General features: G+C 47.3%; 1 protein-coding gene across 1 annotated transcript in view; it reads right to left on the bottom strand.

The window, feature by feature from the left end:
- cfap157 (cilia and flagella associated protein 157) overlaps positions 1 to 15,920 on the bottom strand; it is a 38,201-nt gene extending 22,281 nt beyond the window's left edge. The window contains exons 1-3 of the mRNA XM_043720435.2: positions 15,700 to 15,920; positions 6,941 to 7,212; positions 859 to 1,012 (exon numbers count right to left, since the gene is read on the bottom strand). Of these exons, the coding sequence (XP_043576370.1) occupies positions 859 to 1,012; positions 6,941 to 7,212; positions 15,700 to 15,827 (554 nt within the window). The 5' untranslated portion in view covers positions 15,828 to 15,920. The remainder of the gene's footprint in view (positions 1 to 858; positions 1,013 to 6,940; positions 7,213 to 15,699) is intronic.
- Positions 15,921 to 17,104: the final 1,184 nt, after the last annotated feature.

Here is a 17,104-nt window from a genome sequence, read left to right as displayed (position 1 = left end):
GCATCTGGATGGGTATATGAATAGGAAGGGTTTAGAGGGAAATGGGCTAAGTGCTGGCAAATGGGACTAGATTAATTGAGGATCTCTGATCAGCATGGATGAGTTGACTGAGGGTCTGTTTCTGTGCTGTACATCTCTATGACTCCATAACAGATGAAGACACAATCTGATGGATTTTTTTTTTGAATTCACTTATGGGACATGGGTGTCGCTGGCATTAGTCGCTCTTGAAGGTGGTGAAGAACTGCCTTCTTAAGTCACTGCAGTCCATGTGCTGGATGGACAATGCCATTAGAGAGGGAAGTCAGAGATTTACCCAACCACGTTGAAGGCATGATGGTGATATATTTCCAAGTCTCACAGTTAAGTGACTTGTGAACACAGACTCTCTGTTCTCATAGTTGTGAAGTGATACACTTTGAGATGGAAAGAGGGAAGGCAATACAAGATAAGCAATACAATTCTATAGGGGGTTCAAGAACACACAGATCTTGGGGCATGGGCACAGACTGTTGAATGTAGGAGGCCAGGTTGAGAAAATTGTTGAACAGCATACAAGGTCCTGGACTTAATAAATGGAGGTGTAAGGTACAAAAGCAAGTAAATTACAAACTACAGGTTCAGTTACAACTGAACTACTGTATCTAATTCCAGACATCTTAAGGCCAGATAGATCGAATTAGCTATTGCACGATTCAACAAGTCAAATGGCCTCCCTGTATACTGTAACCATTCTGAAAGTCAAGTAAAGTGATGATGAAAGTAAACAATTTGTAGGCTGCTAAGGACTGCTAATATCTTTCAAACAGCCCCCTAACAAATCTCAACACCTTTAAGTCAGAAAATAAAAAATCTTACCTATCTTTATCTACCACTGCCTTCCGTTCCAAGTCGTAAATAATCTCATTGTGCTCTTCGTCCTGATGCTTTAACTGTTCTTCAAGTGAAGCAAACTTTGCCATCAATTCCTCCTTGTGAACTCGAAACTCTTCAAGTGCATCCAGCTTCCCAGCTGTAAAACAGAAGTGGAAAAGACAGTACAGTATAGGATATTCCCAAAGGTCAGATAGCAGCATTGTGAAGTCTTGCCTTAGCAGACTTGGACATTAACCTGTCGTAATTAGTTATTGTTTACCCTTTCAGTATTCTTGCTGAGCATCATGGCTTGCCAGACTTCCTTTTAGGGAGAAAAGTAACAACACTGGTCACTCCTATTTGCTCTTCGACACCAGGATATAATGGAGTCTTCTCCTCTGGCTGGACCCTCTGGCCCAACTCATCCATGTCAACCAGGTTTCCTAAACTGTACTTGCCCCTATCCCTCCAAACTTTTCCAGTCTATGTTCCTGACCAAATATCTTTTAAATGCTTTAATTGTATTCACTTCTACAACTTTCTCTGGCAGCTTCTCCTAAATACACACCACCCACTGTGTGAAAATGTTGCCCTCAGGTCCCTTTTAAATCTTTCCCCTCTCACCTTAAACCTATGCCATCTAGTTTTGGACTCCCCTACCATAGGGAAAAGACCTTGGCTGTTCACCTTATCTACGCCCCTCGTGATTTTATAAACCTCTATAAAGTCACCGCCAAGCCTCCCACACTCCAGGGAAATAAGTCCCAGCCTATCCAGCCTCTCCTTATAATTCAAACCCTCCAGTTTCGGCAACATCCTTGTAAATTTCTTTTGCACCTTTCAGTTTAATAACATCCTTCCTCTCGCAGGACAACCAGAATTGTACACAGTACTCCAGGTGTGGCCTTACCAATGCATTTCCTTGTAAAATATATTTGCATTTTCATTGTAATACAATTATTTACATTGTAACATGTGGACCAGAAGGAATAGGCCATTCAGCCCTTCAAGACCACTCTGCCATTCACATGCTAAGTTCCCTGCCTGTCACTGGGTTGATGATAGTGAGCAGCAGTATGAAGCTATTCAGTGAACTTTAGTTGTCTACATAACAGCCTCAACTGACAGTGAGGTGGAAGTGGAAAGGCAGTAGAGTCTCCAACCCACTTGATTAATATCTCTCAGCACCAAAGGTGCCTCAGGAGAAGTGGCAAGGTTCCATCCAGTGCCTCAGGTCAACATAATTTCTTCAGTAGTGTAAAATGTTAGGATGTAACAGGTTTAAAGCATGTAGAGAGACAGGGAAAGAGAACTGGGGTGCAAAGGAGGAAAAGAAAGGTCAGAATGCAGGGGACATTGAATAAGTAAAGAGTTGGTGATGTAAGTCAAAAGAGGATGATGGTAACGAGGCAACTAATGTAATAAACGACGAGATGCAGTTGGTAATTACAGAATCATTAAACCAACAGCTGCTGCTGAAAAAGAAATGGAAGCAGTTGTTATAATTGGAAACTGCTGGACTCAGAGTTCATGATTTAAATATAAGATACGGTTCCTTGAGCTTTAGTCAAGCTTTATTAGAACAGCCCAGGAGAGTGAAGACTGAAATGTTAGAGTGGAAAGTGATTAGCAACCAAAGCTCAGGGTTATCTGTACAGATTGAATGAAGATACTTCACAAAGCAATCACCAAATTTGTAACTAGATTCCTAGTGGCTAGAGATCACATTATGAGCAGTGGATACTACATTCTAAGATGAAGGAATAACTAGGCCTATATCCTCTGGAGCTGAGAAAAATGAAAGGCGTTCTTATTCAAACATAAGCGTTCTAAAGGAGCTTTGTTAGGATAGATGCAAGGAGGATATTTTCCCCTGACTTGGGAGAGTCCGAGGATTTGAATCTCAGAATAAGGGGCAGGCCATTTAGGATTGTGATTGAGAGAAATTTCTTCATTCAAAGGCTGGTCACTCTTTAGAATTGCCTGCCCCACAAGGCTGTGGAGGCTCAGTTGTTGAGTATATCCAAGACTCAGATTTCTACATATTAAAAAAAAAAGGATTGAGCAGGAAAATGGTGTTGAATTAGGAGATCAACCATTACTTTATTGAATGGCAGAACAGGTTTGAGGGGCTGAAGAGCCTACTCCAGCTCTGATTTTCGTACAGCTTATGTTATGTAAAGTACAATTAAATTGCTATTTCATATTGAAAGAGTGAATATTACCTGGACTTTGAAAAAAGATGAGGGAGGAGGTGAAAGGCCAGCTGATGAGTCGGGAAGGGGAGGGGTTGCTAGGTTGAGTGATGAGGTCATTGTTTATGGAGGTCATTTGGAATGCTGAAAGGGAGCAGACAATGTACTTTTTGGTGGTGTCGCACTGAAGGTAGCAGAAATGATGGACTACGTGGAGTTGAAGAAAAGGGAAACTTTTTCATGGTTCTGGGAAAAGAGGGGAAGGGATAAGAGCAGGTTAAAGAAAAAAGATTCTCAATGGTGTTTGTCTTGTCAACCTGGGGAACTTGCGAGTGTCCTTGGATGAGGAAATAGGAAAAGGTACTGGAAATGTTGATATGGAAGTGACATTGCCCGAATAAATGCAAAAGAGATGAAGAAAATGAGAGAATGGAATACAGTCCACTTTCAGTAATAGACACTGCAGAGGGATTATTTATTGGTCAAGTCTTGTTCCAAAAACAGAAATAGAATAGTTGAAGGAGGCAAAGAGGATTATATGAAAGTGATGGAAAAGTGGAAACTGAAAGCAAAATTGTTGAAATTTTCGAGCTTGGGACACGAGTTAGAAATTACACTGATATCGTCACCTTAATAGCTGACAAAGTGTTGAGGAGGGAACCAGATTAAAACTGGAACAAAGAACACGCAAATTATCAAACAAAATGATAGGTATAGCTAGGACCCATAAGGGTTCCTGCATCAGCATAGTTTGCATGTCTACTGTTAAATGTGATTCTGTGAGTGGGCAACATTTTCCAAACAATCCAACGTATGCTAATTGCTACATTAATAATCAGTGTAAGATAATCGGTTAAACTCATAACATGCCTCATTTACACCAAATTGTCATATACACTCATATGTTGGAAACCATTCTCTGCAAAGGCAGAGACTGATAGATTCTTGATAAGCAACAAAATGAAAGGTTATTAGGGAAGGGGAAGGGAGAATGAGGAACTGAGACTATAATCAGATCGTTAAATGATGGAGCAAGCTCAAGTAGCCTACTCCTGCTCTTAGTTCATAGATTCATAAACAAAGGAATGACATTCAAGTCTTAAACCTTTTTAAAAAATATTGCTTAAAGCTTTCCATCATAAGAACAAGTTTAACCAGGCACAGAAGGCAGTGGACGAGACTGGTTGATGTTGTACTCAAAGCAACAGCAGAGATAGAAGATGAAGCTTTGCAACAATTATGTATATGCAAAGACGAAGACAATTAGGGCTAGAACATTGTTAAAAAATAGTAGATCATGTTGAATGAGGTGCAGGTCTAGGAAGAAACCTGACAAAGGGAGAAAAAGGAAAACTGAGACAAGAAGAAATCAGTTGTCAGGGCAGAAGCAGGCAGAAAGAATGGATTTAATAAAGCAGTCCTATTAGAGGATTCTGGGAATACGTTGCAATTGCAACTATAATTATGTCTGAAAAATTACATAAAAGACATTACTTTTTTTGAGGAGAAAGTGAGGACTGCAGATGCTGGAGATCAGAGCTGAAAAATGTGTTCCTGGAAAAGCACAGCAGGTCAGGCAGCATCCAAGGAGCAGGAGAATCGATGTTTTGGGCATAAGCCCTTCTTCAGGAATGAGGAGGGTGTGCCAAGCAGGTAGGGAGGAGGGACTTGGGGGAGGGGGGTTGGGAATGTGATAGGTGGAAGGAGGTTAAGGTGAGGGTTACAGGCCGGAGAGGGGGTGGGGTGGAGAGGTCAGGAAGAAGATTGCAGGTCAAGAAGGCGTTGCTGAGTCCGAGGGTTGGGACTGAGATAAGGTGGGGGGAAGGGAAATGAGGAAGCTGGAGAAATCTGCATTCATCCCTGGTGGTTGGAGGGTTCCTAAGCGAAAGATGAGGCGCTCTTCCTTCAGGCGTCGTGTTGCCATGGTCTGGCGATGGAGGAGGCCAAGGACCTGCATGCCCTTTGCGGAGTGGGAGGGGGAGTTAAAGTGTTCAACCACAGGGCAGTTGGGTTGGTTGGTGTGGGTGTCCCAGAGGTGTTCTCTGAAACATTCCGCAAGGAGGCGGCCTGTCTCCCCAATGTAGAGGAGGCCACATCGGGTGCATCGGATGCAGTAAATGATGTTCGAACTCATCTCTGCATACCTTGACACGGTCCTGTCCCCCTTAGTCCAAGAACTCCCCACCTACGTTCGGGATACCACCCACGCCCTCCACCTCCTCCATGATTTTCGCGTCCCCGGCCCCCAACGCCTTATCTTCACCATGGACATCCAGTCCCTATACACCTCCATCCCCCATCATGAAGGTCTCAAAGCCCTCCGCTTCTTCCTTTCCCGCCGAACCAACCAGTACCCTTCCACTGACACCCTCCTTCGACTGACTAAATTGGTCCTCACTCTAAACAATTTCTCTTTCCAATCATCCCACTTCCTCCAAACCAAAGGAGTAGCCATGGGCACCAGCTATGCCTGCCTCTTCGTCAGATATGTGGAACAGTCCATCTTCCGCAGCTAACTGGCACCACCCACCCTTTCCTCCACTACATCGATGACTGGATCGGCGCTACCTCGTGCTCCCACGAGGAGGTTGAACAGTTCATCCACTTTACTAACACCTTCCACCCCGACCTCAAATTCACCTGGACCGTCTCAGACTCCTCCCTCCCCTTCCTAGACCTCTTCATTTCTATCTCGGGCGACCAACTCAGCATGGACATTTAGTATAAACTGACCGACTCCCACAGCTACCTAGATTACACCTCCTCCCACCCTGCCCCCTGTAAAAACGCCATCCCATATTCCCAATTCCTTCGCCTTCGCCGCATCTGCTCCCAGGAGGACCAATTCCAATACCAAACAACCCAGATGGCCTCCTTCTTCAAAGACCGCAATTTCCCCTCAGACGTGGTTGACGATGCTCTCCACCGCATTTCCTCCCCGCCCCTCCAATCACCACCAGGACAGAACCCACTGGTCCTCACCCCACCATCATCCTTCGTCATTTCCGCCACCTCCAAACAGACCCCACCACCAAGGATATATTTCCCTCCCCTCCCCTATCAGCATTCCGGTAAGACGACTCCCTCCGCGACTCCCTCATCAGGTCCACACCCGGCACCAACCCAACATCTACTCCCGGCACCTTCCCCTGCAACCACAAGAAATGCAAAACTTGTACCCTTACCTCCCCCCTCACTTCCCTCCAAGGCCCCAAGGGATCCTTCCATATCCGTCACAAATTCACCTGCATCTCCACACACATCATTTACTGCATCCGCTGCACCCGATGTGGCCTCCTCTACATTGGGGATACAGGCCGCTTACTTGCAGAACATTTCAGAGAACACCTCTGGGACACCCGCACCAACCAACCCAACCGCCCCATGGCTGAACACTTTAACTCCCCTTCCCACTCCGCCAAGGACATGCAGGTCCTTGCCCTCCTCCATCGCCAGACCATGGCAACACGATGCCTGGAGGAAGAGCGCCTCATCTTCCGTCTAGGAACTCTCCAACCACAAGGGATGAATGCAGATTTCTCCAGCTTCCTCATTTCCTCTCCCCCCACCTTATCTCAGTCCCAACCCTCAGATTCAGCACCGCCCTCTTGACCTGCAATCTTCTTCCCGACCTCTCCGCCCCCACCCCCTCTCCGGCCTATCACCCTCACCTTAACCACCTTCCACCTATCGCATTCCCAATGCCCCTCCTCCCTACCTTTTATCTTAGCCTGCTTGGCACACCCTCCTCATTCCTGAAGAAGGGCTTATGCCTGAAACGTCGATTCTCCTGCTCCTTGGATGCTGCCTGACCTGCTGCGCTTTTCCAAGAACACCTTTTTTCATTACTTTTTATTATAAAAGGTAAATAAAATAGGCAACGTCTGTACCTAAAATCATATTCTCAGACGTAAGCTGATCCTTAGTTTCCTGAAACTCTTGATGTAAATGTGACAGCTGGATTTCGTATGCATCCTTCTCATTGTCTTTGACTTGTTTCAAGGCAATTAACTTGTCATTCAAATCAGCAATCTCATCAATTTTCTGATTCAGACCCTTCTTTAGGTAGGCAATGACATCATGTAGGTCTTTGCCAAGCTGCTCATGCTTCTCAGCTGCATCACTTTTTGATACTTCCAGTTCATCTAACCTCCGTTGGTACCTTAACAGCAACACAACATTATGCATTAATTAGAATCAATGCAAACATCTGACAATATTTTCTGAAACCCTTACAGGATTTGGTATTTATAGAATATTTGAAAGCTGCAATTGTTTTGATGTTCAACTGTGGACTATTAGCAAAGGATTTCATGGCAATTACTTCACAGCTCTTTAGCAAGTAAGTTAGGTGTTACCAGAAGTAATTACCATTAATCTCTCTTTAATCTTTCCTCTTTTCTTTCGAGATTTATACATATACTCAGAGACACTTGGAATCAGATACTTTCTTCTACTTTGGCCCAGCAGTCACTGAGTTTAGATAATAAGTGACAGCAGACAATTGGCAGCATTACATCCACATATTCCAATCAAATTTAAGGCGATTTTCCAATCCAAAATTCTCTTTGTCACAATGACCAGCTACTTCCTCATTACATCACCACTTGTAACCTACCTTAGTCTTTCTTCATCTGGAATATTTCACTGCTTTTCGGGCTACTCTTCCATTCCCGAATTTCTTTGATCTTCAGCTGATCCACAACTCTGCTGTCTTAAGTGCTTTCCCACACCAGGTTCTACTCAACCAAATTTAAGTATTATATTGTATAATTAATATATTGCATCAAAGCCTCAAATTTAAAATAGCCATCCTCATGTTCAAATGCTTCCAATGGCCTCACTTATATGTGTCAGTTACCATGGCATTTCTCTGACTCCCTTTCCTATCAAATGCCTTTCGCCTTCATTCCATAACTGAGGGTCGTGATGTGGAATTCTTCATCAAACCTCTCCACTTTCTTTTCCTCCTTGATCTCTTCAACTAGCTTTTTGCTATCCTTCTTTGGTTCAACAGCCTTTATTACCCTTAAATCTTCTGTGAAACATTTTTCAAAATTAAAGAAATTATAGATATCCAAGCTGTTATGGTTTGTAACAGAACATAATTTTGCTGTTATACAGAAGAGTAATTGCACTTTTGGTACAACTACTTACACACATATCTTAACATTATTTGTGCAAAGTAACAATTATTGTAATATTCATTGCTCATAGACGATTTCCTTTTTTTTATTTTACAAATCTTTACAGTTCCTATAATACATATATCGTTTTACTATTATTCCATATACATTGAAGTATAGTTGCTGGGCGACTTTCAGTACATGGTAAAACAAACAAAAACTAAAGAACTGCACATACTGGAAGTCAGAATCAAAAACAGAAATGGCTGGAAAAACTCAGCAGGGCTGGCAGCATCTGTGCAGAGAAACCAGAGTTAACAATTCAGGTTTAGTGACCCATCTTTAGAACTGGTTGTAGCTAGGAGAAAGCTGGTAATATGTACTGAAGGAGGAGGGGAGCTGTTTTTCTAGCTTGAACTGAGCTTCACAGGAGCACTGCTGCAAGCTCAAGACAGAGATGTTGGGCCAGGGAACATAAAGCTGTATTGAAGTAGCAAACAACAGGAAGCTCAGGCTCATTTTTGTGGACAAAATGTCGGTGTTAGACCAGAAGACCATAATACATGGGAGTAGAAATTAGGCAATTCTGCCCGTTGAGTCTGCTCCGCCATTCGGTCATAGCTGATAAGTTTCTCAACCCCATTCTCCCACTTTCTCCACATAACCTTTGATCCCCTTGATACTTGTGAATCTATGTTCTGCAACATGGTCACCCAATCTACATTTTGTCTCCCCAATGTACACAGATCACATTGTGAGCAATGAATACTGTAGATTAGATTGAATGAAATGCAGGTAAATCTCTGCTTCACCCAAGAGGTGTGTCTGGGGCCTTGGATAGTGAGGAGGAAGGAAATAAATGGACAGGTGTTACACTGTCTGCAATTGTATGGGAAGGTATTGTGAGGGTGTGAGAGGTTTTGGGAGTAGAGAAGGAGTGGACCAAGATGTCCCAAAGGGAATAATCTCTGCTGAAGACTGACAAAGGATGGAGATAAACATGTGTCTGGTAGTGGCCTCCTGCTGGAGATAGTGGAAATGGTGGCTAATGATCATTTGAATATGGATGCTGGTGGGGTGATAAGTGAGGACCAGAAGACCCCTACCACTGTTATGGAAGGGAAGAGGGGAGGGCCAAAATGCAGGAGATGAGTTGGACACAGCTGAGGGCCCTGTAAACTACAGTGGCGGGAATTCTCAGTTGAAGAAGAAAATTGTAAGCTGGCATAATTAGAACAGATGCAATGGACAGAGAAACTGGGCGGATGGAATTAGAGTATTTACAGGAAGCAGGGTATGAGGATGTACAGTCAAGATAACTGTGGGAGTTGTTAGGTTTGTGTGGATATTAGTAGCCAGCCTATCCCCAGAAAGCAGAGGCAATGGCTTTGTGGTATTATCGCTGAGTTGTTAATCCAGAAACCCACATAATGTTTTGTGGACCTGGTTTTGAATCCCACCACCGCAAATAGTGGAATTTGAATTCAATTAAAAAAAAAAATCTGGATTTAAGAGTCTAATCATGACCATGAATTGATTGTTGGAAAAACCCATCTGATTCACTGATGCCCTTTAGGGAAGGAAACTGCCATCCTTACCTGGTCTGGCCTACATGTGATTATAGACCCACAGCAATGTGGTTGACTCTTAACTGCCACATGGGCAGTAAGTGCTACCGAGCCAGCAATGCCCTCACCCTGTGAATGAATAAGTTTAAAAAATGGAAATAGAGATGTTGAGAAAAGGAAGGGAGGAATCGGCAATGGTCCACGTGAAGGTGAGAGCAGGGTGGAAATTGGAAGCAAAATAGATACACTTTTCCAATTCCAGATGATGTCTTCGATGTAGTGGAGAGAGTGTTGTGGATGGGAGGTTGAGTAGAACTGGAACAAGGAATGTTCCATGTACTTCACAAAAAGAGACAGTAATAACTGGGGCACCTGCGAGTACTCATGGCCACATCTTTGACCCAAAGAAAATAAAAGGAGTTAAAAGGAGAAGTTGTTCAGAATGAGGATAAGCTCAGCCAAAAGCATGATAATGAATGGGGACGGTTCAAGCCTTTTGTTCCCCCCAAGAGGAAGCAGCTGAAGCCCGTGAACTGGAAATTCTGAAACTGACATTCAGCTTCAGAAGAATCGGGGATGTACTTTCACTCTCTTCTTCTGATCACAAAGATGTCAAGGCAGCTACTTCTGTCATGTCCATCTCTGATTCAGAGGACTCAACAATATTTGACAGAGAGGGTACACCAACAGGGCTCCAGCAGCATTTCCAAAGGTTGTAAGGGGCAGAGCACCTTTTGCTTCCAGAATGTTTGCAAATTTATGGTTTTTATATGATCCACATGCTTATTCAGGACTGTTGTATTTAGAATATGAATGGTGAGCAATGGGAGGCGGCACAATGGCTCAGTGGTTAACATTGCTGCCTCACAGCACCAGGGAACTGGATTTGATTCCACCCTTGGGCAAGTACCTGTGTGGAATGTGAACATTCTCTGTGTCTGTGCGGGTTTCCTCCAGGTGTTTTAGTTTCCTCTCACAGTCAAAAGATGTGCAGACCAGGTGGATTGGCCATACAAATTGCTCTGTAGTGTCCAAGGATGTGCAGGTTAGGGTGGATTAACCATACTAAGTTGCCCCATTGTGTCCAGGGATGAGCAGGCTAAGTGGATTGGCCATACTAAATTGCCAATAGTGTTAGATTAGATTAGATTAGATTACTTACAGTGTGGAAACAGGCCCTTCGGCCCAACAAGTCCACACCGACCCGCCGAAGCGTATACCACCCAGACCCATACTCCTACGTTTACCCCTTCACCTAACACTACGGGCAATTTAGCATGGCCAATTCACCTAACCTGCACATTTTTGGATTGTGGGAGGAAACCGGAGCACCCGGAGGAAACCCACGCAGCCACGGGGAGAATGTGCAAACTCCACACAGAGAGTCGCCTGTTAGGTGCATTAGTCAGGGGTAAACGTAGAGAAACGAGTCTAGGTGGGTTACTATTCAGAGGACTGATAGACCTGTTTCCACACTGTAGAGAATCTAATCTAATATAATCATACTAAAGTGCTCCATAGTACCCAGGGATGTGCAAGTTAGGGTGGATCGGCCTTACTAAATTGCCCTGTACTGCCCGGGGATTTGCAGGTAGTGGGGATTAGCCATACTAAATTGCCCTGCAATGCCAAGGGATTTGCAAGTTAGGGTGATTGGCCATACTAAATTGCCCTAAAGTGCCCGGGGATTTGCAGGTTAGGGTGGATTGGCCATACTGAATAGTCCCATAGAATCCAGGGATGTGTAGGTGAGGTGAGTTAGCCAGGGGAAATACAGGGTTAGAAGGATGGGGTGAGTGCAGACCCCGATGGGTCGAATGGCCTGCTCCCACCCCATAGGGGATTCTGTGAGTGTAGGGAGTAGCCTATTTTTGGTGGTACAGACTGGCTGTGTGACTGCATGAATCAGGACAAAAAGGGGAAAGTGCAGGTTTGGCCAGTCTGTGTGGAGAGAGTGAATGGGGAGGTCCGGTTGTGCATTACTTGCAGACGGTCTGAGTGTAGGACCCACCCCGCTGGGTGGTGCTCCAAGGTCCCACCCCCCCACCCTCACACACACCCACCCACTCCCACCCCCCTACCTCCACACCACCACCACCCCTACCCCCACTTTTTTTTTATTTCAAAAATATACTTTATTCATAAAATAATTTGATGATCTGTATAGTTGGTCATGCCATACATATGTAAACATGTACATACAGAGATCAGATTTTATCATTTTTATACAGGTCTGTACATTTTTCAATCATATGCCCATATAATTAGCTGAGGCGTCAGCAGAGCCCAAATGACTGCATGGGCCCCCTGTTCTTCGTTAGGCAGGCAGACTTTACACAGTGGTCTTTCCCCACCGCGCCTTGGCGGCAGCTGCCCCAAGCTTCAGCGCATCCCTCAACACGTAGTCCTGGACCTTGGAATGTGCCAGTCTGCAGCACTCAGTTGGGGTCAACTCCTTCAGCTGGAAGATCAGCAGGTTTCGGACCACCCAGAGAGCGCCCTTCACCGAGTTGATGATCCTCCAGGCACAGTTGATGTTCGTCTCGGTGTGCGTCCCGGGGAACAGGCCGTAGAGCACGGAGTCCCGCGTCACGGCGCTGCTCGGGACGAACTTCGACAAACACCACTGCATTCCTCTCCAGACTTCTTCTGTGTAGGCACATTCCAGAAGGAGGTGTGTGACAGTCTCGACCCCCCCGCAGCCGCTTCGAGGGCAGCGTGCGTTGCGGCTGAGAGTCCGGGCGTGCATAAAGGATCTCACAGGCAGAGCCCTTCTCACCACCAGCCAAGCCATGTCTTGGTGCTTGTTGGAAAGTTCTGGCGATGAGGCATTCTGCCAAATGGCTTTGACAGTCTGCTCAGGGAACCGCTCGATAGGATCCGCCCTCTCCTTTTCCCAAAGGGTCTCAAGGACACTACGTGCTGACCACTTCCTGATGGACTTGTGGTCAAAGGTGTTTTTCTTCATAAACTTCTCCACGAAGGACAGGTGATACGGAACGGTCCAAATACTCGGAGCGTTCCGCGGCAGCGAGGCCAGGCCCATCCTTCGCAACACCGGGGACAGGTAGAACCTCAGTACGTAGTGACACTTGGTGTTTGCGTACCGGGGATCCACGCACAGCTTGATGCAGCCACAAACAAAGGTGGCCATCAGGGTGAAGGTGGCATTGGGTGTATTTTTTCCCCCGTTGCCCGGATCTTTGTACAGCGAGTCTCTTCGGACCCGGTCCATCTTTGACCTCCATATGAACTGGAAGATGGCCCGGGTGACTGCAGCGGCACAGGTTCTGGGAATAGGCCAGACCTATGCCACGTATAATAGCAATGACAGTGCCTCACACCTGATGACCAGGTTTTTTCCCGCGATGGAGAGCGACCGTCTGCCCAATTTCTGCCTCACTTTGCTGATACGCTCCTCCCAAGACTTGACGCACGCCCCAGCCCCCCCGAACCAAATACCCAGCACCTTCAGGTGGTCGGTCCTGACGGTGAAGGAGATCGAGGATTGGTCGGCCCAGTTACCAAAGAGCATGGCCTCGCTCTTGCCTCGGTTTACCTTGGCCCCCAAGGCCCGTTCGAACTGGTCACATATGCACATGAGTCTGCGCACGGACAGCGGATCCGAGCAGAAAACGGCGACGTCATCCATGTACAGGGAGGCCTTAACCTGCAGGCCCCTGCTGCCAGGAATAGTCACCCCTCTCAGGCTCGCATCCTTCCTGATGGACTCGGCAAATGGCTCTATGCAGCACACAAACAAGGCAGGAGAGAGAGGGCAGCCCTGCCTGGCTCCAGATCTGATTGGGAAGCTATCTGATTCCCACCCATTGATTGAGACTGCACTGACAATGTTGGTGTAGAGCAGTCTGATCCAATTGCAGATTCCCTCCCCAAAACCCATTTTGGAGAGAACATCTCTCATATAGCTGTGTGATATCCTGTCAAAGGCTTTCTCCTGGTCCAGGCTGATCAGGCAGGTGTCCAACCCCCTGTCCTGCACGTAGGCGATCGTATCCCTGAGGAGTGCGAGACTCTCAGCGATCTTCCTGCCCGGCACAGCACAGGTTTGGTCAGGGTGAATCACCGACCCCAGAGCAGACCTGACCAGGTTGGCGATTACCTTTGACAAGATTTTGTAATCCACATTCAACAGTGAGATTGGTCTCCAGTTTGGAGTTCCTCCCTCTCCCCCTTCCGCTTGTAGATGAGGGTGATGATTCCTTTCCTCATGGATTCACTCATGGTACCTGCCCGAAGCATACTGACATACACCTCCAGCAGGTCCTGGCCAATCAAGTCCCACAGAGCGGAATAGAGCTCGACCGGTAAGCCGTCGCTTCCGGGAGTTTTATTATTTTCGAAGGACTCGAGGGCCTTGGTCAGCTCGTCCAGAGATAGCGGCTGGTCCAGCCTCTCCCGTGTTCTGTCGTCTAAGACCTCCGTGATAGAGGACAGGAACGACTGGGAGGCCGTGCTGTCAGTCAGCTTTGCGTCATACAGACTGGCATAGAAGGATTTACTGATCCTCATGACGTCAGCCTGAGATGACATTATCGAGCCATCTTCTTCCTTCAGGCTGCTGAGCACGGAGCTCTCTTTGTGCACCTTCTGGAAGAAGAAACGTGAGCACGTACCGTCTGCACCACCGAGGGGACCCTGGACCGGAAGATTATCTTGGAGGCCTCCGAAGCAAAGAGCGAGGCTTGCTGGCCCTTCACCTCCTTGAGGTCCTCCGTGACATCCACCCCCATCGTCTGCAGCAGGAGCAGGTTCTGCATACTTTCCTGGAGCTGGGACAGTTTTCCCTGCCTCTCTCTCGCCTCCTGAACACCTTTGAGGATGAAGAACCTCTTGATGTTCCCTTTTACTGTTTCCCACCAGTCGCTGGGGACTCAAAGAGGGGCTTCACAGTTCTCCAACCTGCGTAGTCCCTCTTGAGCTCCTCAATGTTTCCCGGGGTCAACAGCTTTGTGTGCAGCTTCCACGGTCCCTTACCAGCCCGCTGCTCGTCCTGTAGGTGACAGTCGGCCAGCAGGAGGCAGTGGTCAGAGAAGAACACCGGCTTGACGTCGGTGGATCTGACCGAGAGGTAGTGGGGATTAGCCATACTAAATTGCCCTGCAATGCCAAGGGATTTGCAAGTTAGGGTGATTGGCCATACTAAATTGCCCTAAAGTGCCCGGGGATTTGCAGGTTAGGGTGGATTGGCCATACTGAATAGTCCCATAGAATCCAGGGATGTGTAGGTGAGGTGAGTTAGCCAGGGGAAATACAGGGTTAGAAGGATGGGGTGGGTGCAGACCCCGATGGGTCGAATGGCCTGCTCCCATCCCATAGGGGATTCTGTGAGTGTAGGGAGTAGCCTATTTTTGGTGGTACAGACTGGCTGTGTGACTGCATGAATCAGGACAAAAAGGGGAAAGTGCAGGTTTGGCCAGTCTGTGTGGAGAGAGTGAATGGGGAGGTCGGGTTGTGCATTACTTGCAGGCGGTCTGAGTGTAGGACCCACCCCGCTGGGTGGTGCTCCAAGGTCCCACCCCCCCACCCTCACACACACCCACCTACCTCCACCCCTCTACCCCCACCCCCCTACCCCCAGACCACTTGCCCCCACACCACCACCCCCCTACCCCCACACCACTTACCCCCACACCACTTACCCCCCCTACCCCCACACCACTTACCCCCCCTACCCCCACACCACTTGCCCCCACACCACCACCCCCCTACCCCCAGACCACTTACCCCCCCTACCCCCAGACCACTTACCCCCCCTACCCCCACACCACTTACCCCCCCTACCCCCACACCACTTACCCCCCCTACCCCCACACCACTTGCCCCCACACCACCACCCCCCTACCCCCAGACCACTTACCCCCCCTACCCCCACACCACTTACCCCCCCTACCCCCACACCACTTACCCCCACCCCCACCCCCACCCACTCACTTGGTCACCGTGCTCTCCAGGTCCCTGATCTGGATCATGTACAGCTCCCTCTCGGTGGCGGTGAGCGCCTCCGGCTGGTCGTCCGCCGGGTTCCGGAGGCCGCTCTTCTCTTTCTTCTTGGGCGCCATGCCTTCTGCCCCACTGCCGCCGGTGCCGCTCTGCCCCACTCTCGCCAGTTGCCAGGAGACGCCGGCCCATAGCAACCGGATAATGCCGGGGGCGCTTGCGCACGGGGCTCGCCTCCCAGCTAAGGGGCGGGGCCACAGAACTCTCGCGAGACCCCGTCCATCGCCCAGTGGACACGTGACCGTGAAGGTCCCAGACCACGTGCCACTCATTTCAAAAGGATACATTTAACTGGAATTGTATTCCACTCCCAGAAGTTCAACATCAGGGCTTTTAAAAAAAGTCATCTTGTTAAGCAAGGTGTTAAAAGGTTACCTTCCCTGGCCAATTTGGAACTTTTTCCCCATAAAGAGTTAGGAACTTTATGTTTGACTGACCCTTGCTAGTCTTACACACCTCAATGCATTTGGATTATTGTCCATTTCAGCATTAAGGGCAAAAACAAAAACACTGGAATTATCCATGATCAACTTTAGGGTTAGGTCAGAATGTGGATTTGAGATTAGAAACATAGAATTCATACAGTGTGGAAGCAGGCCACTCAGCCCATTGAATCCACACCAACCCTCAGAAGAGCATCCCATCCAGACCTTGCCCCATCCCTCCTCCAATAACCCTGCATTTCCCATGGCTAACCCACCTATGTTTAGACTGTGGGAGGAAATCAGAACACTTGGAGCAAACCCACCCAGATGTGGGGAGAATGTATAAACTCCACACACGGTTACCCAAGGCTGGAATCAAACCCAGGTCCCTGGTGCTGTGCGGTAGCAGCTGAGCCACCATGCTGCCCCAAAATAATTTAAATAAACAGACCAGCCATGATCTTACTGAATGGCAGAAGGGCTTGAGGTGTTGAATGGCCAACTCCTGGTCTGGATTTGAATGTGTTACTGTTACATAGCTGTCAGTATGTCCTTCTGAGAAATCACTATTCCTTTAAATGGGGGAGTACCTGTATTCTTCCAAAGACATTCAGTGCCAGTTATCTAGAGGTAATTCATGCAAGTTGGAGTTTCCAACTGGCTTTGGTGCCCAAGTTTGATGTCAGATAGTCTTTGTATATCAAGTGATCTCAGCTTCTAAATATTTCAGTGCTCCTGGGGCCATATTTCAACAGTCATCTTTTGTGGAAAAAAAAGAGATATCAAGGCCTTTATCTTGGAAATCGAGGACCAAATAAGCAGATATGTGGGATCACCACCAGCTGCAAGTGTCCCTCCAAGCCACTCACCATCCTGACTTGGGGTTGAGAGTGTGGTGCTGGAAAGCCTGATGA

The sequence above is a fragment of the Chiloscyllium plagiosum genome, unplaced genomic scaffold, assembly GCF_037043375.1.
Source record: "Chiloscyllium plagiosum isolate Xiang-an unplaced genomic scaffold, Cpla_swu_hap1 HiC_scaffold_21, whole genome shotgun sequence".
NCBI classification, from domain to species: domain Eukaryota; kingdom Metazoa; phylum Chordata; class Chondrichthyes; order Orectolobiformes; family Hemiscylliidae; genus Chiloscyllium; species Chiloscyllium plagiosum.
This window is presented reverse-complemented; position numbering and strand designations above follow the sequence as displayed.